Source organism: Acanthopagrus latus, chromosome 16 (assembly GCF_904848185.1).
Source record: "Acanthopagrus latus isolate v.2019 chromosome 16, fAcaLat1.1, whole genome shotgun sequence".
Lineage (NCBI taxonomy): Eukaryota > Metazoa > Chordata > Actinopteri > Spariformes > Sparidae > Acanthopagrus > Acanthopagrus latus.
This window is the reverse complement of record NC_051054.1, coordinates 11501841-11528294: the sequence shown is the minus strand read 5'-3', so window position 1 is coordinate 11528294 and position 26454 is coordinate 11501841. Positions and strand designations below refer to the sequence as shown.

At 42.9% G+C, this 26454-nt stretch overlaps 3 protein-coding genes across 4 annotated transcripts; 1 reads left to right on the top strand and 2 right to left on the bottom strand.

Annotated features, from left to right (window-relative positions):
- Positions 1 to 1303: 1303 nt before the first annotated feature.
- On the bottom strand, positions 1304 to 12328 carry prox2 (prospero homeobox 2). Of its 2 annotated transcripts, XM_037072343.1 has the most exons (6): positions 12224 to 12328; positions 11339 to 11477; positions 8291 to 9888; positions 5858 to 5965; positions 4324 to 4518; positions 1304 to 1652 (listed from the first exon to the last, which is right to left on the bottom strand). In XM_037072343.1, the coding sequence occupies exons 3-6, from the start codon at positions 9824 to 9826 to the stop codon at positions 1485 to 1487; spliced, it is 2007 nt and encodes a 668-aa protein (XP_036928238.1). In that variant the 5' UTR covers positions 9827 to 9888; positions 11339 to 11477; positions 12224 to 12328; the 3' UTR covers positions 1304 to 1484. The 2 variants fall into 2 exon arrangements, with proteins under 2 accessions (XP_036928238.1, XP_036928239.1); XM_037072344.1 differs by lacking the exons at positions 11339 to 11477; positions 12224 to 12328 and adding an exon at positions 11084 to 11122.
- A 25-nt stretch (positions 12329 to 12353) lies between these two features.
- dlst (dihydrolipoamide S-succinyltransferase) lies at positions 12354 to 19234 on the top strand. Its single transcript, XM_037072345.1, has 15 exons — positions 12354 to 12497; positions 13473 to 13506; positions 13617 to 13656; positions 13931 to 13992; positions 14091 to 14165; positions 14336 to 14391; positions 14669 to 14777; positions 14884 to 15060; positions 15213 to 15298; positions 15440 to 15537; positions 16884 to 17014; positions 17404 to 17477; positions 17579 to 17662; positions 17765 to 17932; positions 18544 to 19234. The coding sequence occupies exons 1-15, from the start codon at positions 12435 to 12437 to the stop codon at positions 18676 to 18678; spliced, it is 1392 nt and encodes a 463-aa protein (XP_036928240.1). The 5' UTR covers positions 12354 to 12434; the 3' UTR covers positions 18679 to 19234.
- A 588-nt stretch (positions 19235 to 19822) lies between these two features.
- rps6kl1 (ribosomal protein S6 kinase-like 1) lies at positions 19823 to 25925 on the bottom strand. Its single transcript, XM_037071646.1, has 12 exons — positions 25834 to 25925; positions 24961 to 25065; positions 24631 to 24808; positions 24172 to 24296; positions 23596 to 23688; positions 23456 to 23503; positions 22843 to 22975; positions 21095 to 22480; positions 20917 to 21006; positions 20659 to 20741; positions 20205 to 20300; positions 19823 to 20111 (listed from the first exon to the last, which is right to left on the bottom strand). The coding sequence occupies exons 3-12, from the start codon at positions 24764 to 24766 to the stop codon at positions 20001 to 20003; spliced, it is 2301 nt and encodes a 766-aa protein (XP_036927541.1). The 5' UTR covers positions 24767 to 24808; positions 24961 to 25065; positions 25834 to 25925; the 3' UTR covers positions 19823 to 20000.
- Between the last annotated feature and the right edge of the window lie 529 nt (positions 25926 to 26454).

Here is a 26454-nt window from a genome sequence, read left to right as displayed (position 1 = left end):
TGTGTGCGTGCGTGCGTGCATGCATGTGCGATCAGTGTGCTTTGAGCGGGTGCCTGGAAGAAAGCGTCAACGGGTTTGTGGAATTTTGCTTCGGTGGCACAACTGTGATATGAGGTCACCTCGGGCATTAGTCATTAGGAGGGAATGCATTGTGGCTGTTTTTAAGACATGGCAGTTGTCTGCATCCGCAGCGGTCACACAATGAATGCAGGCCTTAGAAAGTTGACTTGAATTGGCTTCGGTGAACAATGTGAACAGCATAGTTTGGGGGACATTTAACAGCTGGCTGCTGGACGTGGATTAGAGGCACCTTAGGGGCTCGGCAGTGACACGCAGTATTTTCATAGGGGGAGTTGGACATTTGTGGCCAAAAACAAAGCGTTCACCTGGTGTGTCTTGTTTCTTTAAAGTGCTGCATGTTGCACTGTTTTTTAATCAGAAGAGAAAAAGACTGATTTTTTTTTTATGCCCAATCAAACTAAATAAACAAATTTCATTTTTATGACTGTATAAAATGAATAAACAACACGCTGTTTAACCTTGTTTAAACGTGGCGGACCCTGCCACCTTTCTAGCTTCAAACAGTGTTCTCGGGACCTTATTTTCCTATATGAACAGCTTGTTATTTCAGTCACATATTTTGTGTACTACTACCTCAGTAATACTGTAACTATAAAAATTCTGTGTTTGAATTCCATCTCCCAAAACTAAATACAGAAGTGCCCCTTTAATGCCGTGCCAAAGAAAACTATAACAAACAAGTTTTATATTATAATTTAGTGCATCTTTAATTTCAATAATCATCCAGTACAATGTCTGTGAGGGAAATTGTCAGAAAATGATTGTACTTTACATGACCTTTATACATGATAATAAAACCCATGGCAGTCACTTGCATTATTTTCACATGCACATTCTGTGAAGCTAATAGTTTACAACATAATTAAAGAACATTATGCGACGTACAACAGCGGCGCATGTACATTTACACAACACACGAGGCTATGGAACGAATACGGAAATTAAAGCAAGGTAATACTGACAGCAACTGCCAAAAATCTCTTCCAGTTCAACTTAATCAGGCTACACTATCGTTTTTATAGTATCGAAAAAAAAAAGCATGAATACACTGTAAACATTTTTTACACACCTACAAACTGAATGTGTTGAGGCAGATTATATAAGTAATAACACTAACAAACAGAATAAACCACAAGAGCTTTCATTTTAATCTGCTTTTTGATAAAAGTAGCACATACAGCATTTTAGACTATAGGTAAAATGATGTGTGTGTGTGTGCGCGTGTGTGTGTGTTTGTGTGTGCGCGCGCATGTGTGTGCGTGCATGTCTTCACAGGTCTACAAAATGATTTATTATCCAACACCTACATTTCACCTCACTAAGATGCACTACAAGAAAAGATGAAATAATACTGTCGAGTGACTAACTTCAATGCCTTCACTGTCATAACTCTCCACCCCGGCCTATAAATAGGAAGACGTCTTGAACTCATCGGGGACGTCGCTGTCCAGTTTACAGATCACCTTGTATATGGCCTTCTTCCAGGAGGGGTCTGAATCTTTGGCCGCAGAGATGGCGTTGTAAAACTCATGCAAGGTGATTTCAGCGACCTCCAGGAATCTGTCCGGAACCTGTAAAGAAAGAGGGGGAAAAGAGGAAAGGTTGAAGTCAATCTGGTTAAATCCTTATTCTCATATTGACAACGCGCGCCATACAACGCCGCGTTGCAGTCCGTCTTCAGTTTTCTCAAAGTCGAAAAAACATATGAAAAGAAGACCTGTAGCGCAATTCTTCAAACACTCAAACTGATGAAAGGGAGCTGGTCTCTTTGTTCTCTGCACACATACAATGAATGCAATGCTGCAATCATTAACTTTCATTATAGAGGCCTCTTTGATTAGCTAGTCTTGTTTTTCGTGAACCTAAACTAACCACCAGTGAGCTTTCTTCCCAGGGATGCTACCCAACAAACCATGATTATGGATCAAACCAAGAATATGGCCAGGAGCTGAAGATTAAAATGAAATGATATAAGACTTGAGGTGATTGGATTCAGTTGTAAATAGCTGAATAAACTTACGTAAGAAAGATTACCAGCAAAATGTAAATGGAGACATTATTTTTTTCCTTTCCTTCAGTGTGTTATATAGGTTATTGTACATGTAAAAGATCATTAAAGGTTTAAAAAGCCCAACATCCGTGCCAACTGGAGCTCCTTTCTCCCACAGAAAACACTGCTCCTGGAACGCCTCGTCAGTATTCTCCCTTGTAATTGAGTGATTTGTGACATCACACTACATCCACATGTTAAACACTTGCATAATTTATACCTAGCGGCCAGTTTGTCATGTAAGAATTAATAAAGGTAACAGCTGCTTTGTTGTTGTAAGCGCTGCTGGCTCGGGTGTATGTGAGCTGACCTATCAGAGGAGGATGGGTACTGAGGAGGGCGGGCCTTTCAGAGCCGGGAGCTAAAACAGAGCATTTCAGACAGAGGAGGAATACAGATCTGCTGCACCTGACAGTATGACAAGTGTTTTTTGAGCACTAAATCATGTAAAACTACTTTAGTGGAAACTCAAAAAACAACGATGAACCTGAAAATGAGCGTAATATCTCTGCTTATTTATCTCTCAAACTATTAGTTTAGTTAGTTATTTAGTAATGTTATCAGTTTCATATAAAACAATATATACATTATCAAAAGAAAGTTACAGTTCATTTTTTGTATGTTGTGTAAAACAAAATAAATACTTGTCTTTAATACAAATGCAGCTTTCATCCCAAGTACAGTGTAAATACCATCCTTTGATTCTGATATCATTTTAATTTCAAAAGACACATTAATTGTGTTACATTGATATGTTGAAACTGCTTTTTTATCTGTGTCTGCTGCATCTGTGCGTCTCCTTTGAAATGACTGACTGAGTGCCCCTTTATAGAGTGTGACCCTTTAAATTAGGACCTATGACAAATATGAGCTCCATCTAATAAAGCTTAATTTGGGGAATCGTGTTGAATAACTGGAATGGTAGAATAAGGCCCATGTGATTAAACTGGAAGAGTCGGCAGGATTAAGGTTAAAAATGGAGTAAGAGTCTGGGAGTGACCCGTAGCTACAGCGGGATCCATAAAAAAAAAAAGTCTAGAAGCAAGGGGTGCTGGGAGAAAAACGCCCTGCAGCCCTTGTTTCCCATCCACTGACTGGTTAGCACAACAGTTGTTGGCATAAGTTATTTTTCTTTCCCCTCATCTCCTGACACAAAAGCATCCCTGGGAAAGGAATGTCTTGGTCCCAAGGTAAAGAAAACGGTCCCGTCCCTTTCCCACCGAACGGCCTTCTCCCTCGGAATCCACAGCGTCTTTCTCAGCATTCCGCATCAGTAGCAATCTCGGCCCCGCTCAGGCGTGCTGGTCCTCTAATCCTGAGTTGTTTTAGTGGGATTTTGCGGCTTCCTCTTCCCACAGTTTGATAAAGCATCACTCTGGAGTTTAGATAATGGCTGTAAAGGCTGGCCAGCCACAGGTGCGCTGTGACACAACAGGTCAGCACATGGACATACATGATCGCTGACAGGAGGACATGCTTCAGCAGGTTACTAACCGCTGTGACGAATGCGTCGACTTCAGTGCTTTAAAGGAGTATGCTTACTCACTATCCGGTGGAGCGTTAGATGAGAAGATTGATACCACTCTCACAGCTGTGCGGTAAATAGCCTATGAAGTTACAGCCGACAGCTAAGATTCTTATTTGAAGTACAGTTAGTTGAGTGGTAGCTGTCTTCTTGTCTATCTTGCCATCAGAAAGCAAAATGTCAAACTCCTCCTTTAAAGCACTGGAGCTGACACATTAGTCAGGGCAGTTACAAACCTGCTGTCAGCATGTAGCTTTGTGCTAAGCTAAGCTAAGCTAACAGGCTGCTGGCTGTAGCTTCCTATTTATCATACAAACCCACTCTCTCTTCCCCTTTAGTCTAGTTTCTATTTAGTTTTATTTTTTTGCCATGATATGAATGTTTTGCTTTAAGATAGAGTCTAACTATATCACCAATTTATGTAAAGACAAAATAAAAAATAAATACGTATTTCAGGTGGTCTACCTTTTGGAGCAGGGATGAAGAAAAGAACTGAAAATATCTTTTTCCTATTGAATAAAAAGTGACTAATGTGTCCCACGGTGTACGGACATCATGAGACCCGTTCGACTACTGACAAAACCTCATAAGCCGAAAGAAATCAACTAGAATGATCTCGATGCAAGCCGCAACACAAAAGAATGAATGACTAACGGATGACACTTACGTGGAAGTCGTTGGCTTTGTTGTAGTGCATGTTCAGTGCCCGGAACAGCTCTGAGTCCCTGCTAACTGTAATGTCTTTGACATCGCTGATGCCGTCAACGATGGACTGGCGGGCGAACTTCTCCATCTGGATGTAGTAGAACTCCCTGAAGTTACTGAACCACTTGATCAGCTGGGAGGTGATGCAGCGGTTGAACTGGAAATGGAGAGAAAACGTCCCTTAATACTGTGCACAAGTTTATTGCAATCCTGGGACCGCCTGTGATGACAGCAAATGAAAGTGGACATCATCCTTTTCTTTTCGGGATGAAGGGAATATGTAATTTCAGAATTTAATTTCAGACTTCAATTAAAGCATAAAGACATTTAAGAAAATTAGCCTTCCTGCTTTTCAATTAAAAACCAAACCCTTTCCATAATCGACTCAAAACCTGCATTTGGTACCTGTAGGGCGAAAATGCCACCAAATGGTCTGTCACTCTACGAGACATTAATTGCTCTGATCCTTTCCCACCAATGTCCGGGGTGAAAAAACATCTGTCAGGCCTCTGTATTTCTAAACTCAGTCTTGACATTAGTCTTGTTATTCTATCTCCTCATCCAGAAAGACAGAAAAAAATGCCTAAGGGCTGGGCAGGCATCAAAGACGCTTCTTCTCTCTGGTGTGGTGGGTGAGAAAGCGGCAGCATAAGGACAGAAGGAAGCTTCCCTCTCATTGACTCGGGCTGATAGGATGGAATCAGACACTGGGATTAGGTGCTCTTTTGTTCAGTGCCACTTCCCACCACGGGATTGTAAGCAAGGAGGAGACGTTCGCAGGGCTGCAGCAACAGCATCCTCCCCCCTGACCCCGGGGGTCAGAGCAGACTGAGGGGCAGGGGCCCGCACCGGCTCGGAGATCCATGGGACGTGGTGGAAGGAGAGGGGATGTGAGAGAAGCTCAAGGGGAGAAAAACAGGAGGTTTTTGAGTGTGAGCTTGTGCTATAATTAGGAATAATATTCTCATGATATAATACATAAGGAAGCTAGGATAAACACGATGAATGAGAAGAGATAACATGAGATGAGGAGACAAGAGAGAAGATTAAAAAGAAAAAAAAGGAGGAGACAGAAGAGGAGGCATGACGTGAGACCAAGGCCAAAACACACAGGATGTTGTGTTTAGGGCCAGCTCACCGCCGCCTGGTTGCAGCCGCGCAAGTCTCTAATACCAACTCTCTGTTGACACTCAATAGTAATGCCTTGCCTACAGAGTCCTTTGTCACTCCATTTGCTGACTGGAGTGGCTTTTTTTTAAAGAGAGAATGCCCCTGTATCTCCCTCTGCCCCCAGGACATACTAGCAGCTCAGTGGCTTTGTTATTTAAACCCTCTGCGTTTTTGTTTTCTCTCCTCCGACACACTGCTGGATTTTTTTTCCGTCCCAAACACACGCCGACAAGTCGATAAACGCAGCACAAACAGTCCTAAAAAAAGCAACATTTGTTTTGTATGTTTAAAAAAAAAATAAATAAAAAAAAAAAAAAAGCACGCACCTTGACGTCAGGGAAGAAGGTTTTCAGCACGTTGGAGCTGGGGTAGCGGGTGTAGAAGAACATCAGCTTCGCCTTCTTCAGATGGCTCGGGGTGAGGCCCTCCTGGATGTTCAGGTTTATGTTAAGGCAGAAACACTGACAATTAAACGCAACACACATCATGCAGCCGCGTGCAAAGTGATAGCAGACCAGAGTATTGTGTTGCCTCAATCTTCGGCTAAATTGAATTTCCCTAAAGAACAGCTCGGCATTAACCAGGGAGTCAATAATGACCCTAAGATGTGCTTATTGGCAAAACAGAATTACGAATTAGATTAGGGATTTTTAATTAGAGAGCAGGGCACTTCATGCCTGGCAGTTAAGACAGCTTGTTTGGAAATGTTTTGAAAAAGGAGCTGACTTGATTTAAAGACGACATATGTCACCATATTATTATTTTCCTCCGGCAAAAATGGGAAATTTGGTCAAAACGTTACGGAATAAAGTATAAAATTATAGATAATATATATATTTAAAATTCTAAAGGTGTAAAATATGTCCCACATATATCACGATAGATATTTCCTCTATTGCACACGTGAATAAATTCAATACCTTCTCAAGTTTTCCCCCTATGGCAATGAAGACGCTCAGGAGAGCATCCTCTGTAGTCCACCACCACCATGCCTTAGGTCATAATATTTCCTTATCTGGTCACCGCACCATACATTTTATTAGGGAACCCTACCTTTGAAATAAGGAAGTTGGGATGAAAGATTTATGTGGTATTGTTCAAAGAGAAGCAGAGCTCTTTGCACTGTAAAGATAAAGCGAATCCTGAGATGGGCACCACATGATATTTCTCTGTAACGCCTCGCCACAAGAGAATCAACAAAATTGAATATTTCTGTGACTCGTTTTAAGATTTTTTCCTGGATTATTTACGTCACAATGAGCAATAGTGAAGAAAATGATTTACGTTGATTAAATAAGGCATTAAATAACAAAGACATGCAGATATTACTCAAATCATATTCCACATAATTAAAAAAAAGATTAAGAAAGAGTAATATATATATGTGTGTATATATATATATATATATATATATATATATATATATAATTTCTTAATCTTTTTTTAATTATGTGGAATATGAATATAACTCTAGTTTCCTAACAATGGCCACATTTTTGTCCGTGAATGGAGAACTTGAAGGTGCACTAGTTTTTGTAGTTTTGGAGAAGAATTTATTTGATTTTTTTTTTCAGAAGAGACAGATCTTCACAGACTGATTTTTTTATGCCTAAACAAACTAAATTAACCGGTCGTCTTCATTTTCATGACTGAATAAACCAAATACACTGTTTCATACTGTCTTACTTTGTTAATATGTGGCGGACCCTGCCACCTTTCTACCTTCAAACAGTGTTCTGGGGCCTTATTTTCCTGTGGGAACAGCTTGTTTATTCAGTAAAGGGGAAAATAAATATTTCTGAGTTTGTATCATTACCTCATTAATATTGTAAACAATAAAATTCTAGGATATGAATTTTACCCCTGCTCCTTTAAGAGTCCCTATGAGGCCAGAAATACTGTTATCTTGCACTCTATTTCATTCATGTACGTTCTGAAAAAAGGTATCCAACAACAAATGCTCAAGACAAGAGCTCAAGTGTTGTGGTTGGCAGGCACTTTTGATTTCCAGCAGCACTCAGATGTGACCTTTTAGATGCACCCCTATCACTCTGATGATGGAGAAATAGATCCTGCACCTTTTCAAGTCTGAAAAAACGACGCTTCCTGAAACAGAAACCGATGCTTTCTCTGCCTTTGAAAAATTGGCTTTTGTTCCTGGCAATTCTTATCAAAGCCTTGTATTCCTTTTTATTTGTCTTTTTCTAAACTTAAAGTCATTACTCGGCTCAGATTAAAGAAGACGCTGTAATTTTCCATGGGGTTAGCGAGATCAAAGACAAAATTCTCCTTGAAGTTTGTTACTGGAACTGCCCATGCTGCAATGAAGCTCAACCAGCCATTGTTCACATGGAGGAGCTGAAATATAGAGAATTTGTATAAAATAAAAGGATGAATACAGTATATATAAGCCATCGTAAAACAAACCCTGCTTTAATGGAGATACTAGGGAATAGTATGATGTGATGGCAAGGTTTTTCAATTTGTGCAGGTATTTATTTTTGAGGCTTGAGTAAATACATCTATAACAAAATATAGTCGTTGTGTAAAAGCTGTTTTGTGTTGTGTTTTTTTACTGCACTATCAACCTACATATGTAAAAAAACAAAAAAAAAACAAAAAAACAAACTCTGTTTCATATTTTTCTGGTCATTATCAAACAATATTTTTTTATATCCTGCTTTAAGAGGATGTAAAAATGTAAAAAAAAAAAAAAAAAAAAGCACAGCTAATATTTCTGTTTTGGAAGTAAAGGATATGTTGAGGGACATGTAGGGGTTTCGCTCGGCCATGCTCTGCAGCTCACCACACTCGATCTTGACGTGGGGGAGACACAGATTGTCGACTGTCACTGCCCCCAAGGCAGAGGGACGACCGTGGTGGCCGAGGTGGCTGGATGTCACCTTGGACCTCATGGCGATGGCGTCCCAGGGCAGGTCCACTGAGTCTGGGGAGGTGCGGTCCATTGACGGGGGCATGCAGGGGAGGCCCCCGAAGTTGGAATGGGGCCCGTACTTAAGGAGATGCTCTAGGATCTGGCTGTCGTGCAGAGGGGTGCTGTAGCTGAACTGAAATGGGGCCTGGTGCACGGGATAGGGCCTCTTCACTGTCGGGGTGACGGAGCTCAGAGGGGTCACTGCCGGCTTGCGGACCACGAGTGAAAGCGCCTCTGTCTGGTCCTGTGGGCTTTGGGCCTCGGAGCTTTCATAGTACTCCAGAGAGCGCGGTTTCACCAAGGCCTCCTCGGCCTGGGGCTGCTCCTGGGTGGAGCCGGCCTGCTGGCTCTTCCTGTCAACACCCACGCTGATCTGTATCTCTGGCGATGAGCACATGCGCTGCTGAGGGGACAGGTCCAGCCCTGTGGCGGGCACCTTCTTGAACACCCTGTCCACACAGTCATTCACAGCCCGGGAGAGCTCCTGCTTCAAGGTTTCTTGAAGGTTCTGACTCTCTCTTTGGTGCACCATATAACCGACCACTTTCATTCGGTCCTTACACTCTGCAGTCACTCGGCTGTTCTTCCGTTCAAAGTCGTCATCAGTGCTGTTGTAGTGTGACACTGTGCTGGTGTCATGGTCAGCTTTTGTCTCGTCCCTGTCGTGTTCGGGGTCTTCCTGGTTGTAAACTTGCAGGAACTTTTCCTGGAGCTGACGCAGGAGCCTCTGCATGCTGTGGAGCTGCTCTTTCAGCTTGTGACACTCCTCGTCCTTGGTGTTGCAGTTGTCGCTGTTGCTGCTGCCAGGTCTTCTGCTCGCCGGTCCTCCAACGCTGTGTTCCTGATGCTGAGGCAGCCTCTGCTTACGTTTGTTCTCCCTGTATGCTTCTCGGGCCTCTCTGGTGTCTCTGGCGTCCGTGTCGGACCGCTCACTGTCTCCATGCTGCCGGCTGTTGGGAGAGCCCGCCATGACCCTGATAATGTTCTCCACTCTGGCCCTCTTAGCCTGCAGGTGGTCGGTCATGGAATGCTCCCCCTCCGGGCTGCCTCCCGTGGAAACATGAGCACTGGGAGAGGCGGCTTCCACCGTGCTGTCCTTAGAGGAGACGCTGCTCTGGTCCTCCTGGCCGGAGTCAGCGGCAGTGGAGCTGGAAAGGTAGAAATGGCTTTCCTCGAGTGCCCTCTTGTTTTGGATTGTCTTGCGGAGGAGCTGAGAGATGATGGATCCGTTGGAGTACGAGGCCAGGGGCTCGTCGTACATGTTCCGGCGGAAGCAAGGCAGCATGACATCAGGTTTGTCGTCCTCGAGGCAGCCTTCACTCGAGCCGTGCATGCTCTGGTCTGGATGACTGAGGTTCATCCTCACTGAGAGAACTGGTGAGGGCTTCACACGTTGCAGAAACAGACTATTGTGAAATTAATCTGAAATAATAGAAAAATGGAAAACAGGTAAAATAATGTATAATGAAAACACATTTAACACACAAATATAGCCACTTATTGCTTTTAAATGCTTCTGTTTCTTTACCTGTTGATTTATATGTAATGTCTCTCTATGCTTTTTCGAGTGGATAGCAAATATAAACTATATCAATTTGTAATGGAAAAATAATCAGATCAACACAACAGACGCAATTGCAGGTTTCTTTTTGTTTATAATTACACTTTACATTTTCAAATTACTGTAATAGAAAATCAAAGAGCCCTGCAGTATTTGAAGGTCCTCGGTCAAGTGAAAAAAAGACCCTTCATCTTTAAGCAATAAACAGGAGCGCAGTCTTCTGTATCATTTCATCTCAGGATTGTAATAACGGTTTAACACAAAGGAGAAAAAGAACAATTGCGATACATCCATGAAAGATGAATTTCAGCTTATGAAAGCCACAGAGCGTGCACGCACAAGAAACGGCTCTGTGAATACATTATTTACAAGAGAAAATATCATGAAAACCGCTTTATTTTTCATGATTTTTTTGTCTCAAGAAATGATCAAGAGACGATCTCCACTGCTTGGAATGAAAAAAAAGCTCAATAGCCTTGTTCTACTTTATTCCCTTTAAGTGCATTTTAAAATATTTTCTGTGCTGTAACGCTAAAACGATGGGCTGCAAGTGCATGAAGGGTGGATTTGAAAAGAAACAGACAATAATTCTATATCAGGCACTTCCACTTACGTTTCTATTGCTGACTTTTTCTATCAATAAACACTCTATCAAAAAGACCAAACTGTTTTAGGCCAATATAGAGGAACACTTGTGCCATAAAGCCTGAGATGATTTCATTCTCCTATATTATTTTGACAGCATGAGTCATTTGAATGTTTCCATTCACTCTTTACAGTTTGTAAATGTCCTGCTATATAACAGACCCTGGACCTGTTATAAATTGGGGATAAACTGTTATTTTACCCACCCCTTGAAGGGGAGCATGCAATCTACAGCTGAAGTGATCGATTCTGAAACTATTTATTTATGAAACTAGAACGAAAAGTGAAGTTTGAATCCAAAAGAATAAGCTACACATTACAACAACAAGCAAACCGAATGTACTTGAAACATTCACTTAGCAGTCAATAAACACTGAGCAAAAACATCAACAACAACAAAAAAAAACTCACCAAACGTGATGAGAGTTGGCAGCTGAACCTTAAAAAAGCCTGCGTGAGAGTGTCATGAAAAAAAAAAAAAAAAGAAAGAAAGAACGTAAGAAAGAAAAAAAAACTACCCAGGAGTTTCAAAGCGCTCTCGTGACAACCCACTAAAAGTGATGTGAAGAGGTTTGAGAAGTTGCAGGCGTGCACTTTGTCACACTCCGACGGGGCTGCAGTGTAACCGCGGCGGCGCACAGACACAACACAGTGACGGGACCTTACCTGTTGCGCTGGGACGCGGAGCCGAGCTGCTGGCCTGCGCGCTCAGGCTTGTGTGAGTCGGACCGCGGCTGTGCACGGGAGGGAGAGCGGATGGATGGATGCATCAAAGGGAGCCGGGGCGTGGCCATGTGAGAAAAGGCTGTGAGGTGGTTTTGCACATCACCCACAAAATGTAAAGAGGAAGAAAGTACGTGTGAGGTGTCGGAGTGACAGTCTTGGGTTGTGCTCTAATAACCATGCTCTGATAATTATTTAGAACAAGATCTCAGCACAGAGGCAACTGGTGGCCCCAGCAGTGAAACACACACGGGATAAAACACGAAGAACACATAAACATAGAGAGTTGAGTTGAAAAAGTTAAATTATGAATAAAAAAGGAAATATCCTCTGAAGGACATGGACCAATGTTAAGACAAACATGAGCTTTGTCAGTTGAAAAGTTAATTCAGGCCTATAATTTTTCTATTCTGTTCTCCTCTGTGTCTCAACATTGGTACCTGTAGACTTCACCTCCTCGCATTTTATCTAATCTCATCTCTATTCTAGGGCTGGCTGATATGTCTATTGGTACTTATTATCAAAAAATATTAATACATTGAGAGTTTTGATGAACAATCATTAAAATGTGCATACAATGACTACGTGGATAAAGGCAAGAACAAGCAGAAAAGTATGGCAAGTTTAAGTTTTTCTATAGCTTTTAAAACCAGGAAAACACTTTTGATTTATCCAATGATATCCAAAATCTAAGACCACATAAAGTCTCATATTACGATTACAATATAATATTTTATATTGCCATGCCATACTCTATTCTATTACATTGTAATCCGCTTTGTTCTGTTCTATTATTTTCTATTCATGTAAAGGAGGTTGTAACAGCACCTTGTTTAGTCTTTCTTTACAGATTATTTCCATGACTGTCTGTCTCAGTGGATAGTGCAGAGGGGGTCAGAGGGGACCACATCGAGCACTCCCCCCGGCCCCCCCTCCGCTCGGAGCACTTGGTTTATCCCACACCACTTCCTCGCCTCTTGCAGCTTGTCGGTGTGACAAAGTTTCCCTTCCGCTGGCAGGCTGCTGTCACACAGCCACCATGTTATCCCATTCCCGGTGTCTCACCAGGAATTTTGGCCGTTCTCTCTCTGCCATCCGTCAGGTAGGCAACAAGCGACTAAACTGTTGTCTACAGGACTCGTCGCTGCCTTTGGAGGCGCAGCTCCTGTCTGCTCAGCCATGATAGCGTTAGCGTTAGCATTAGCCGGCTCGCTGCTGTAGGCCACGGGCAGGCCGTAACATTGCAAACCAAGGACAGTATGACACTTTCCTTCACAAGTCATTGCTGCAGGCTCTGGGAAAGTTCAGTGCAGTGCCCTCTGTCATAGGTTGGTCTCGGGATTTAGCGTGAATATTAAAGCTGTCTGACCTCAGCAGAAAGCAGCTGGTCCATGTTCATGTACAGTTAACGCAAACTTATCCAATAATGTTTATGTCGCTAGCAAGCACATGCTAGCAACACTAAGCTAACTGTAAAGGTAGGCTAGCATGCCGGTTTTAGCTGTCACTCTGAGGTCATGTCGTGGTTGTTGTTCACTTAATACAAGTATTGAATAAACGTGTTCTCCCGTTTTGGAGTGTAACTTTGTGTAGCTGCATAAGAGTTTAGGTCAACAAAGTCAAATGTCAAGCACAGTCGGAGATAACCTCTTACTTATCAGCTTGTTGGAAAGATTAGCTGCAGATCATTAGGAGCTTTAATGCTGCTGTTAAATCAGCAGCTCACATTAAAACTTTTTTCTTTCGTGCATTTGCTGGTTCAGGTCTCATGCAGCACCACACAAGCCACCTGTTTGACGGATCATTTTATTGATCATGTCAAAGGTCATCCTCTAGCGCGTCAGAAGTGACCTTTGACCGACAGCTCTGCCTTCTGTCCCTGTTGTTGACTCCACTGCCACTAATGTACAGTCAAAACTGTTATGGACTGCCACTGTCAGACATCCACACTTAACTTAAATATTAACTTATGTGCACACATTTCCACACGCGTTTGTGACAAGTTTTTATTCAGCACAGTCCTTGACACTTAAAACCTTGCAGATACTTTGTAATGATTGACTCTGCCTTTCCACAGGGGAATAATGTGTTAGCTCGTCGGGCCTCAGGAGGTATGTGTACTTTACTGTTCAAGCTTGAAGTTTCAAATCACATCTTTGTATTGTGGTAGTACCGCTGCAAAAACCTTATTAACACATTGCCCTTGTCTGTTTTCCTACAGCCCTCTCAGTCAACCACTCTGTTACTTTCAACAAAAATTTGTAAGTACAATCACTCATAAAAACACCAAACTTAAGTGCAGTGTTGACACTGTTGATCTGCTGAATGCGTTGTTTATGTCCTGACATGGACAGTCCTCAGCCGATCAGTCGTGTCATAACTTAAGCACCGATCCTCTGTCAATAAGCTATTCTACAATTATCAGTATATCTGTCTGTTACTTAAAATGATACAGTGAATATAACGTAAGAATGGTAAGATAATTTTGTGGGATATTTACTACTTGTCTGAATGTATTTTTTCTGTTTTCTACAGAAAATCTGATCCCCGGTCCAGCGTCTTCCAGATCCAGTACTTCAGGACGTCTGTAGCCTACAGTATGTCTTTCATTTTTACAGTTATCCAAATATGAAGCACAGCTTCTGATGTGTAGAGTGAAGACATGTATTTTCTTTCATTTGTCTTCATTCTCCAGGAAATGAAGTCGTCACAGTCAAGACCCCTGCATTTGCAGAATCTGTCACAGAGGGGGACGTGAGGTGGGAGAAAGGTAACTTCACTTATTAATGAACGTGAACATATCACAGCAGGTTTAGAGCCTTTTGTACAGAACTTGCTTATGTTAGTTGCTTCTGATACAGTCATCAGCCAAATCACAACCAAGCCCAATGAACTGAAGTCAGTTTGTGCTCAGGTGCTAAAGCATTTTTCTCCTTCCAGCTGTTGGAGACACCGTCTCAGAAGATGAGGTGGTGTGCGAAATTGAGACTGACAAGGTAAAACTATTCCCTGTTGTTGATCGCTGATAATTGTTTGGCTTTGCCTTACAAAGTGAAAGCCTTAAGAGAAAAGTTTTCAGTAATTGTTTAGAAAATGGTAATAAAAACATTGCACTCGATAAGAGTTAATTTGACACTTATATAAATTTATGCATTCATTAGTTTGGCTCCAGCCAACTCACAACTTATATGCCACTTGGCAAATGTCTAAACTTTTTACCTTTCTTTTTCATACTTTGGATTATTTAGACTTTGTTCTTTTCTTTGCTATTAGACTTCAGTGCAAGTTCCCTCTCCTGCTGCTGGAGTGATCGAGGAGCTTTTGGTTCCTGATGGAGGAAAAGTCGAGGGAGGAACTCCGCTCTTTAAGCTTCGAAAAGGAGGTCTTTAATATTGTATTTGTATTTGAATAAAATAATAATTAAATACAATTATCAAGATGGTATTTTTAAGTGGTTTGTTTCTAAGTGTTCACCTCTCTGTCTTTAGCCGGCGCTCCCAAAGCTGCAGAAGCTCCAAAGGCCGAGGCCCCAGCCGCTGCAGCCCCCCCCCCACCTTCTGCTGCACCTCCTCCACCTCCTCCCCCCACCTCAGCTGTGGGTCCCATTCCTACTACTATGCCCCCTGTGCCACCTGTGCCAGCACATGCTATGGACTCCAAACCAGGTTAGTTGTAATGAGACAGACGGTCAGTGTCATATGAGATCTGTTTTGCTTGACATCTGTGCTCTTGACTTCCAGCTCACATGATTAATCATTGTTTGGCTTTTACCATTTCCGCTAAACTGATGGGAAACTGATTTTTATGTCTTTTATAGTTTCAGCCATAAAGCCCACTACTGCCACAGCAGCACCAGTGGCCCCAGCAGAGGGTGGAGCTAAAGGTGCCAGGACAGAGAGCAGGGTAAACTGTAAAAATCCCTAATCTTGAAACAATATTTTGTAGTTTTATTGACTTTTATATTAGATTAATAGTCCTGTAAAGTAGTGTCAGAGATGTGGACCGTTAAGTGAGTCTAATAATTTCAGTTTTTTTCTCATATAGGTTAAGATGAACCGCATGAGACTGAGAATTGCCCAGAGACTGAAGGAAGCCCAAAACACCTGCGCTATGTTGACTACGTTCAATGAGGTCGACATGAGGTAGGAAATTCTAGCTTAGCTGACCTACATTATTAAACCCACGATGTTATTTTAGATGATAAATGTGAAATGTGCTCTGCTACGTTAACACTTCTAAAGAGAAGCCATTGAAGGGGAAAAGACAGACTTCATAGAGTGTGGCAATCAGAATCTGTTGAAATATTTAGAAACATGGTTTGTAAATGTATTTGTATTTAGTAGGTATACAGTATACTTACTGAATGCCTGTTGTGTTAAAAGCCTAAACAACACTTGCACAAATGGTTATAGATTGGAATCTGCCCAATAGGAAAAGCTTTTTGAAACTCAATATCCTCTTAAACACTGGAATGTAAATATTTGGTCGTAATGCCATCTAAAACGAAGATAAGAATTGTTAAAACAGGTTTTATTAATTTACAAGGAAATGTTATTGTCTGCACTTGCCCCCTGTGCTGAAGAGGACACTTTGAGGATTTCTTTTCCCCGCAAATGTGTGGTGTCAGCTTTCGGCTATTCAGGGTTTTCTATGTATCCTAATTTGATTGACATTGACGGTCTGGAGGAAGACTTCCCAGGCTAGGGCTCATCTGGAGCCGAAGGAGCTAGTCAGAGCAGGAGGCTGGAGCATCTGTAGGGGCCCACAGAGACCTGCGCTCTGAGTGGAAGAGCTGCCTCAACCGATATGGGCTTTTATGACAGCCCAATAAGATTTACAGGCTCTAGAAAGTGAAGATTTTTATCGCTTCTTCTCTCCTTTCTCGGAGAGTCTGTGTCTTGGGAGGGGCTAATTATGTTAGTGTAGAAACCCTAGAGCTCCAACAGGGTTAGAGACAGGAAAACAAACAATTAAAATGAGAGATACAAGAGAAAAATGAGCAATGGGGAAACGATTAGCAGCCCAATTTCAATAGCTTTAATTCGCCATGATCTGTAACAGCGGCGTAGTTTGTTTTTCCTTTAAAACTATTTTAGATTTGTATCTTTCATAAAATGGTTACAATATTGAATCATCCTATTTTATTTAATTATTACCATTTTTTAAATGATCATTTTTACATTTCTGGTCTGTTCATTGTACATAAAGCGACAGATCAGTAACCAACTTTAATACCTGTCCAGTTCCTTGAAAGGTATTTTTTAAAATGTTTGAAAACACAATTCTGTCACGAGCTGTAGTCAGCCCATCAAGAGGGGGACATTATATTTTGTATGAATGTGTATTCCAAGTCTTGCTACTTGTTAGGCCACAGATTTCCTTTTTTTCATAACTCCCATCAAATCCAGTATGTCTTAGTATTCAGTTCTGAATCCTTGTTGCCTTCATGCCAAATTGTTGTTGATGACTTTTCTCTGTTTCCCTGCAGTAACATCTCAGAGATGAGGAAGTCTTACAAAGATGCCTTCCTGAAAAAGCATAACATCAAGTTGGGTTTCATGTCTGCATTTGTGAAGGCTGCTGCCTACGCTCTGGCTGACCAACCTGCTGTCAATGCCGGTATAGATCTAATTTTTTGAAGAGAAACTTGACTTTGTGGTCTCAGTTTGACTGTGCCTCTGCATGTGTGGTTTCAAGTCACAGCAAGTATGTCTGCTGAAGAAAATGATTTAGGTTTCACAATATTTTCTGCCAAACCTCAAAACCAACGCAGACTTATTTATTGCCTTTGGACCACCCTGACCCATTTACACAGACCACACTGAAGTAGGGGTGGTACGACGTGCTGCCTTTAAAAAAAAAAAATGGTTTGTTGGTTTCACCTTGATAATTACCTAGAAAATAGCACAAATCGCACTACTCTTAGTAGTGTAGTGAAGATTTATAGTTTTTGTATACTAATATAATTTTTTCTGTGTAAAATTTAAATGCTTTCTCTCTATTTTCAGTAATTGATGACACAACCAAAGAGATTGTGTACAGGGACTACGTCGACATCAGTGTGGCTGTGGCCACACCAAAGGTTAGAGAAGTGCATATTGTAATGCCAAGTCTAAGTGCTTTATAGCCCACTTGTCTCTAATGTGCAGGGCAGAAAATTCAGTAATATGACTTCTCTCACAGGGTTTGGTGGTTCCTGTAATTCGAAGTGTGGAGGGAATGAATTTTGCTGATATTGAGAAGGCCATCAATTTGTTGGGAGAAAAGGTAATGTTTTATTTTTTTTATTATATATAAGTTGTTCAGTGTTCTGGTCTTGCTGTTTCCTTATGATGTGATTGATAGTTCAATGTTGATGTGTGTCCATAGGCCCGCAAGAATGAGCTGGCTGTAGAAGACATGGACGGCGGGACCTTCACCATCAGTAACGGTGGCGTGTTTGGGTCCATGTTCGGCACACCTATCATCAATCCACCACAGTCTGCTATCTTAGGCATGCATGGCATCTTTGACAGGCCTGTTGCAGTCGGTGGCAAGGTTTGTGTCCTCATCGTTAAACTTGCAAATACATGGTTGTTTACAAAAATAAGAAGAAACATTAAGCAATAGAGTGGTCACATATGGAAAATGAAAGTAATTTAATTGAACGTCTTCAGTAAATCAAAGAACACCATTCCTTTTTCTCTCTTTGTCACTCAGACTTCCAGAAAAATGTGACAAAAGTCCAAATATTCAATGATCTCTATTGCTGAGGACCCCTAAAGCCCATCAAAAGACCCCTGTTGGTCTCCAGACTTCAGTTTAAAAAAGCCCAGTGGACTAAAATCACAACATGCAGAAAGAAATGAATGATCTACACCCAGTGACAGTCAGCAATTTCCTATTGCTTGATACTTGTTCTTTTTCTTGGTAACAATCCTGTGTCCACTTTATTTAGTTTCACATATTTTACTAAAGCACATCACAGGGAGATTTATACTTGGCCTGTATTTTCCAAGCGGACAAGTGTAAAACTAAATCATTTAAAACAAATGTAGCATGAAAATATTGGGTACAGATGTCTGATATACTTGTATGAAATCAATGTTAATGTTTACCACCTCGTTCAGTACATTAGAATTTATTCTGAGCAATTTTCTCTTGTTCAGGTGGAGATCCGTCCCATGATGTACGTTGCACTGACGTACGACCATCGCCTGATCGATGGAAGAGAGGCCGTCACTTTCCTGCGCAAGATCAAGTCAGTTGTGGAGGACCCCAGGGTGCTGCTCCTTGACATGTGAACCTTGTGAACTCCAGGCCCAACCAAACAAACCACCCTACACAAACAGTGGCTGGTCTCACCCGATGAACATTACCGTAACTGCAGTTGATGTATTTTGTTGTATTGGTTAACTAGGGAAAAAAATGATTTTTTTGGGAAACAGTTGGGTCGTGTGATGGACGTTTGTAAGGCTGGGAGAGGTGAAAGGTTTGGTGCTGTTGTGTTGAAATGTCAGGGTCTGGGGTTTCTGTGGTGCTGGTCTTTAGATCAAAACAGGATATTACTTATGTGGGCCATATGTCATTTTCTACATACAACATTTTCAACCTATTACGAGATGAATTGCAAATATAGATAAACTGAATAGTATCATTTTACTATTTTGGGTGAGAGAAGAACAATGAGCACATATTGGGCCAGAAACCAAGAAACACTATGTTCTAAAATGTAAAAAAAAGAAAAAAAACCTCTGGATTTATGCCATCTGTTTCACAAAAAGCTCGATATGCTGTGTAAGAAAGACTATTTAAGAAAAAGAACGTTTTAAAGAATAAAAGCTGCATTACTCGACTGTGGCTTTTGGTTGTGTGGTTTTTTTTTTTTTTTCCCCTTGTTATTTTTTGTTTTGGTGCTTTCATATTGGCAGCCTAGATCATTAAAGTTATAGGCTGAAGGGTATTTCATCTAAATATATCCGAATGTTTCTCTATTCTATGACTACCATTAAAAACATGTTACTATTTTATGTAATTCCACCTTTGGGTTTCGTGCTGCTCTTAAACAGAAAAGTTGTCTTACTCGACAGGACTGAGCCTTATGACTCAGTTTGTTATGACAACATCAGATTAAGGTGGGTTGTACTTAATGGTACTGTAGGTGTCGAAGATTTGAAACGATTGCAGGTGTGAAGTTCATATCCCCTTACTTTACATCTATAGTGATAAACTGTAAATGGTCTCAGACATCTTTGGAGCCATACATACAGCCTATTGATCAGTTATAGACAGACAGAGGCCTCAACAGGACCAGAGATAGAGAAAAGGTAACAATGTATTGCCTAATAGCCATCTCTTTCTACAATATTTCATGGCAGTCTATCCAAACGTTTATATATGTATAATAATAGTACACATTTTTGTGATCTTTTGAAGGAAGACTGTTCATCGGTTTTGTCATTTTTCAGTTTTATTGTGAGATTTTTCTTTGGGAAGCACAAAATGCAAAGGGAAACCAGGATCTGGTGCTGCATCCATTGCGGCCTCACGAGGATGCTCAGATTCAAGGTTCCGCTTCACTTCCCATGCAGCACAGAGAGATGAGGGGCGCAGCAGCTGCAACCTGCTAGCAGCTCAGAGCTTTCCAGGAGACGCTGCTGAAGAAGGGATGACACTTGATGTCACTCACTCCTCCACCTCCAGAGCCCAGGCGATAGCCGGCGTCGAACTGGAGCAACTGTGGAGCAGCATAATGAAGAGTGGATATACTGTAAGATGATTTTTTTTTGTTTGTTTTACAGATGTGGATGTTTCAAGCCTTAAACCTGACCTCAGTGAGCAGAGACGCAGCTGCGGTGCTCAGGTGGTCGGGGATGAGCAGCTGGGTGTGGGAGTGGATTCCTGCTGGATGGAGCTGCCACAGCGGCTGGAGGCACAGTGAGTGAGAAACAGTGAACCAGTGACCAAGCTGTAAACTGGAGCTGCAGCGATTTATCGATTCATTGCTGAGTTATCAGCTATTAAATTAACTGGCAACTATTTCATAAATGATTGATACATTTGAGTAATTATTCATGCAAAAAAGTAAAGTAAATATCTTTGTGCATATTGGCCTTTTGGAAACACTGATTGACATTATACACCATCTCAATAAACCAAACAACTGATCAATAAATCAAGAAAATAATCAATAGATTGATCAAAAACTAAGTAAATTGTTAGTTGCAGGCTATTCGCAGAATTGACTCTGTGAGACTCATCGTGCCTGCTGTGCCTCGGCTTACCATTCCAGTTAGGAGTTCAAACAACAAGGCCCCAAGACTCCACCAATCACACGCCTCTGTTACCCTGGATACACCTCCAATTTCTACAAAACATACAATGAGGTGAGTGAAGTTGCAATCATACACAATATTTATTCCCATGCAATGTGCAGTCCTTGGCCTGATATTCAGGATAAGGTGGACCAGCTGAATGTGGCCACTAGATGGCAGGTTACACCCAGGAACAACTCCTGGTTCCAGCTGACAGCACATCTTTACCTGGAGCGCAGTACATCTGCTCCATGGCTCTGGAGCAAATCTCTGACTGAACCTCGCTCCACTGGCCGAAAAATGTCAAACACACCTTCCCTGTGAAAACATCAAAACATCCCATCAAGAAACAGAAGTACTGCGGTTTTCCCCCATGCCATCTTTCACAACTATCTTACTCACTCACCGTTGCTGGTGAGCAGAACGTTTCTAGGGTTGAGGTCTCGACACACGATGCCCTGCTGATGCAGACTCTCCAGGGCCAGCAGGATCTGAGCCCCCCACACACGCACCTCTGCCTCGGGAAGCCCCCAGCAGGTCTGCATGGCCTTATCTGTCGGGGAGGACTTGGCAGGGAACCGAGGCAAGTGGCACCAGCCATCCACCTCTATGATCTGCTCTTCCCCCTGTCCCACAGAGTCCTCTGATTTAATGATAGCATCCGTGTCCTCTCTCTTCCTGTGAGGTGGGGCTCCAGAGGAGAACCAGCTCGCAAATGATTTCGCGGGCGCCACCTTCTCTTTAGGACTCAGTTCGCAGGCCTCCTCTACGCCGTCAGGGATGACCCCTGAAAATGTCCCCTGTTTGGCTGCGATGCTGTGGCAGAGGGCAGCAGAGGAAGGCCAGGAGGTCTCTGAGGTGGTCCTAGTGTCAGTGTGGTCAGAAAATACTGCTCTGTCTGTGCTCCTGATGACCACCACCCCATTTCTTTCCTCTGTGTCGGGACTGCTTTTGTCCTGCTTTGAGTCTGTGACCATGTCTACAGCGGCGGTGCTGCCCAAAACAGATCCATGCTGAGAGCCACTGGTATCCCATGATGCCCTGCCACGGATCTGGGTTTGGCAATGGAGAGGAAGATGCAAAATGGCAGGGGACGAACTCAAACCATTATTTTCACTGTTCGGTGATCCTGCTTTTAGAAATGAGGTCTGACTTGTATGAGGTTCCGTTTGTCCAAGCGAAAGGCTGTCAGTCACTGCATAGGGGTTTATTTTCTCACAGTTTTGTGCTCGATCGGCAGCTTTCCAAGCCTCTTCGAACTCTGAGCTGCACTCCGTCAGTCCCAATCCGGCTTTCTTTGTATGGATCTCCGACATGACATTGAGAGCCCGATTGACACGGGCACAGGAGAGAGGAAGGGCAGGCTGTTCCTGAGTTTCACTGGAGTGCAAACACAAACTGGGGGCTGGTGGGTGGATGCGGGTGTTGAGCTGTGTCCTCGTCGAGCCAGAATGGAGAGTTAGCCGATCGAGCTTGGTATAAAATGACGCGGCGGAGCGCGTGTTCTGGAGACAGCCCGTCTCCTCGATGTAGGAGTGAGTCCCGCAGTTCTCAAGTCGCTGCTGAGTCTCGTCCCAAGACGTGGGGAAGTCCGTATCCGGGCTCTCATCGGTTATCTTCTGTGGAGTCAGGCGTGTGCTCCCTCCGCTGTTGTGCTGGTAGTCTGTGCTGATGGTGGGTGAGGTGTAGCTGGTCTTCAGCTTGATGGTGTGCTGGCCAGAAGTGAGGCATTCTGGGTGTTCCTTGGCCTTCTCGTTTCTCAGCTTGTGCAGCTTGGAGAACAGCCTCCCACCTGAGACGATAGGGGACGAAGCATCAGTGTCACTCGGTTTAATTACATTGCAAAAAGCACCCAAGTAAACATTTGTTAGTAAACTGTAATTGCAATTCTGATACTGATGACTTATTAAAAGCATATATGTTTATCCAAGTTCGGTTGATTCAGTAGTTAACAACACAAAAAATAGCCCCCCCAAAAAACGTATCTACTTAAAAAACTATGCAGGTATGAATGTAATTGAACTACTGGTAAGCTAATGTAAAATGAGCTACTTGTTTAAAAAAAAAAAAACCAAGCATTCAAACTTCAGAGGAAAATGGCCACTGTGTGTTAACGTGGTCAGTTGAGAAACAGAGCAGCTGTTGGCAGCTCACCTTTGACATGCTCGAGATGCAGATACACGGCATCCTCGCTGACGTAATATCTTAGCAGCTTAACCATGTACGGCACCCCCTGAGGAATGATGGTTGGCCGGTCCCTGCTCTCCCAGCTCGACTTAACCAGACTCTGCAGGAACACGCAACGGCTGATCTTAGTCGGGTTAGGGTTAGAGAAAACAGATGCGTTTGTTGTGTAAAATCTCCTAAATCAGTCAAAAAAAAAAGTCAGAAAATAAACACCAGCTACTGCTGTGGTTGCCTCTGTAGAGATCAGTGCCTGTCTGTTACATTCTCCCTCTGGCCACTGAAATTTGAGGTGCGCCGTCTTGCTCCGGCTAAAAGGGAGAGAGCTTTCAGGCGGATCAATGCTGGATGATACTCAGGGAGACAGGATGGGAAGAGCTCCCATCGACTGGCCTGCCACACAATACAGGGACTAGTTGGCTGCCAGATGGCAACCCCCAAATCATTCCTGCTATCAGTGGATAGTTGTCGCAGTCTCTAATTTTTATGTATAATAATAAATCGCAATGGCCCAATTTTTTTTAATTTTTTTTTTACTCTGGACTGCACCTCTGTATCATGTCAAAGAAAATTGAATACTCACCTTAACAACAAATGTCTCCTTATTGACCATACTTTGGACAATCAGGACCTTTGGAATGAAAAAATAATATATAACATCCTCAGGCTTCTGTAGAAAAGCAGGATATAACAAACACGATGGTGCTGAAACTCGCGGCTTACCTTATCAGTCACTCCGACCACCTTACACATCTCCAGGTCCTCCACGGGCGAACTCAAGTGTCTGATCGGACGGAATCTCAGACTGCTGTAACCCTGGTGGGGAAAGCCATGGACAGTATATCAGTGACGGTGACAACTGCAGCACATGGCAAAATCAAGAAGTGCATTTGTCCCCCCCAATATCTGAGATGAATGAGGCTTCGTGCGAGACAGACAGGCGGTACATTTTTTATCTGCACAGCCCGGTCCCCAGAATAAAACGCTGGCATTGTATGTCTCTGGCAAACTGTGTATATGTTTAATTTGCACGTTTCACATCGCTTCACATCACATCAACATTTCTACCGAACATATACTCATGTTCAGATTACAGATTTTTTACAAGACCCATCCATCATTGTGGCTCCAGAACCAGTAAAGCAGAACAGAGAGTCCATTGTGCGAGGTGGCGTTACAACATTTGTAAGCAAATATTAGGCTTCAACGTATCTGTGGTTTGCAGAAACATACATTAGACTTATCTAACTTATCTAAGGTGTTGACAACCTCAGAGTGTGTCGAGGCTAATCGTCTCACCCCTAAATGAGAGCTTCCCTTCCCGAGGTTATCCTGCAGATGCGTTATGAAGATCTCTTCAGCTCTCTTAAGATACTGCGTTGTCTTCCTCTTCACTGCCTCCCGACGTTCCTTGTTTGGGTCCACTATAAAACAGTTAAACACCAATAAAGTGAGAAAGCTACTGCAGCTGTGTGAACAGAATAACTCTCACAGATAAAAGTCTGTCCTGACTGAACCTGGGTCTTTATCTAGTGTAAGAACTGGTCACACACAGAGATATCTTTTGACACTGGGGGGGAAATGACTTGCCAGGAAAGGGATCTGTCTTTAACCCTTTAGCTTGTGGCTTCCTGTTTTTATTCTGGTCCTCATGTTCCTATCACATGTCTTGCTCAAACACGTCTTTTCGAAATTCCCCATTCGCCACGTCACAGAGCCACAAAAACTTGTCCGAAAAGACCTTAAATGTCAACTTACGCTGAACCCCATTCAGGAGCAGGTCCACCCCGTTCTTATAGTAACTGAAAGCCGCCTCATAGTCCTCGTTGACCTCGCTGTCCAGGGCCATGCGGATCTGCTTGGCCGCCTCCACCAGGTAGTCTCTCTTCGCCATCACTGCCTGCCTGTTTTGGGACCCGTCAAGGACCAGATGGGCCTGAGCGCAGCGTAACACGTTAGATTTTTTTTTTTAAACTGTGGATTCAGCTGCACATTGCAGTTCGTCGAGGTGTGAACATGCTTCATAAAATTAGAAACAGAAACTGAATCTGACTCATAGCTGCAGCTCTAGGGCTTTTAAAGGCTCACCTTTGCTCCCTGGCGTCTTCAATAGCAGGACACATCTCTGTACGCTGACACTGAGCTCGGTGCGTGTCTGCCCCCGGTGACTCCACGGCTCGGGAGCATGATCATCTGAGCGAGCAGGATGAACAAAGAGTTAAACTCATGACCAGGACAGGAAGTGAGTACAAGCCACTGTCTGCTATTTCTGATGAATGGAAAGAAGGAGAGTTGCAAAAGATGACAGGGAGGATGACTCAGAGCCCTGAGGCACATTGACGCGTGTCTCAGGTAAATTAAGAAGCCAGTAATCCCTCCAAGGATGGTGGGGAGCTAAGGATGACACTGGAATAGGTGACAACACCCACATCTTACTATATTCTCCTACAAAAACAGAAGAAGGAGGAAAAAAAAAAAAGCATCTGTGTGTGCAACACTAGAGAACTACCCACACACTTATTCAAATCACATGCAAAGGATTATTTCCCAGGGGCAAATACATTTTTTTTGCTGACAAGTATATTTTAAAAAATCCCTATTATCATGAAATTAATCTATGTCACGTGACACACATGTATTTACCAGCCACACAGTGAATGCTAATGTTCACTGGAAAAAAAAAAAAAAAAAAAAAAAACTCCCGCTGATGTCAGATCTCGTTTATTTTCGGGCAAAGACAAGAAACACAAACATCACTCCCCATCCCTGCTACAGTCATGGAGGCGACATCCTCTTGAGGAGTGTTATGAAACAACACAAAGCCATCCTCAGTCTCCTCCACCTCCATCCTCCATCACCTCCCCAGCGTGCACTCATACATCCGACATGCTGGTGGTCATGCTAAATACATGGACGTGAAGCGTATAAAACAAGCGGTAAGTGCTCTAATACACAGTGTACCTGATGTGAGGCGAGCATGCCCTGGACCCTCCACCCCAGCCGCAGCATCAGCAGCAGCAGCAGCAGCGGTCCGTGTCTCCAGCAGCCTCAACACTCAGCCCGGCAGGAGAAATGGGGAGGAGGAGAGAGCTCAGGCGAGGCTGCTGATTGGTCAAGCATGATGTCACTCCAGGGTACCATTTCACGCGAGGCTCTCATTTCGCCCCCCTCCCCACCTCATCCTTAAAGGGACTGTACTGTTTTTGTGTGCACTCACTGAAGGCCATTTTCAATCCCGGCTTCTATCTCCAAAATGGATTGATGGCTTTTTTTAATTTCTTTTTTTATGGGTCAAATCCCACGTGAACTATGATCAGTTTACAAAAAAATATTTTGAATTATAGGAAACATTTGATGTGACACCATCCACGGTGAACAGTGGATAACCCTGTGCAGAATCCATAATCTGCTGGCTCTTGGTGCTCAGTACCAGATGGAGCCAGGCTCCAACCGGAGCACAGAGGAGAGTCGTAGTCCCCAAGGGAGGGCCGGCTTACAGGGAGGAGGTGGAAGCTACAATACAGAGCAGGATGGGTAAAAGGAGGGGAGGGAGGAAAGAGCTTCAACCTTTTCCAAAAAGCT

What these genes read in the sequence shown, in the direction of transcription:
- prox2 (XM_037072343.1), bottom strand. Translation starts at nt 9,826, where the DNA reads ATGAACCTCAGTCATCCAGACCAGAGCATGCACGGCTCGAGTGAAGGC. An exon ending in CCTTCTTCCCTGACGTCAAG is followed by an intron (nt 4,519 to 5,857) that starts GTGCGTGCTTTT and finishes CTCCATTTCCAG; the next exon opens with TTCAACCGCTGCATCACCTC. An exon ending in ACAAAGCCAACGACTTCCAC is followed by an intron (nt 1,653 to 4,323) that starts GTAAGTGTCATC and finishes CTTTCTTTACAG; the next exon opens with GTTCCGGACAGATTCCTGGA.
- dlst (XM_037072345.1), top strand. Translation starts at nt 12,435, where the DNA reads ATGTTATCCCATTCCCGGTGTCTCACCAGGAATTTTGGCCGTTCTCTC. An exon ending in GTTACTTTCAACAAAAATTT is followed by an intron (nt 13,657 to 13,930) that starts GTAAGTACAATC and finishes TGTTTTCTACAG; the next exon opens with AAAATCTGATCCCCGGTCCA. An exon ending in CCAACCTGCTGTCAATGCCG is followed by an intron (nt 17,015 to 17,403) that starts GTATAGATCTAA and finishes CTCTATTTTCAG; the next exon opens with TAATTGATGACACAACCAAA.
- rps6kl1 (XM_037071646.1), bottom strand. Translation starts at nt 24,766, where the DNA reads ATGGCGAAGAGAGACTACCTGGTGGAGGCGGCCAAGCAGATCCGCATG. An exon ending in GCTCCTGAATGGGGTTCAGC is followed by an intron (nt 24,297 to 24,630) that starts GTAAGTTGACAT and finishes ACTGTTTTATAG; the next exon opens with TGGACCCAAACAAGGAACGT. An exon ending in TTGAACTCCTAACTGGAATG is followed by an intron (nt 20,301 to 20,658) that starts GTAAGCCGAGGC and finishes CTGTGCCTCCAG; the next exon opens with CCGCTGTGGCAGCTCCATCC.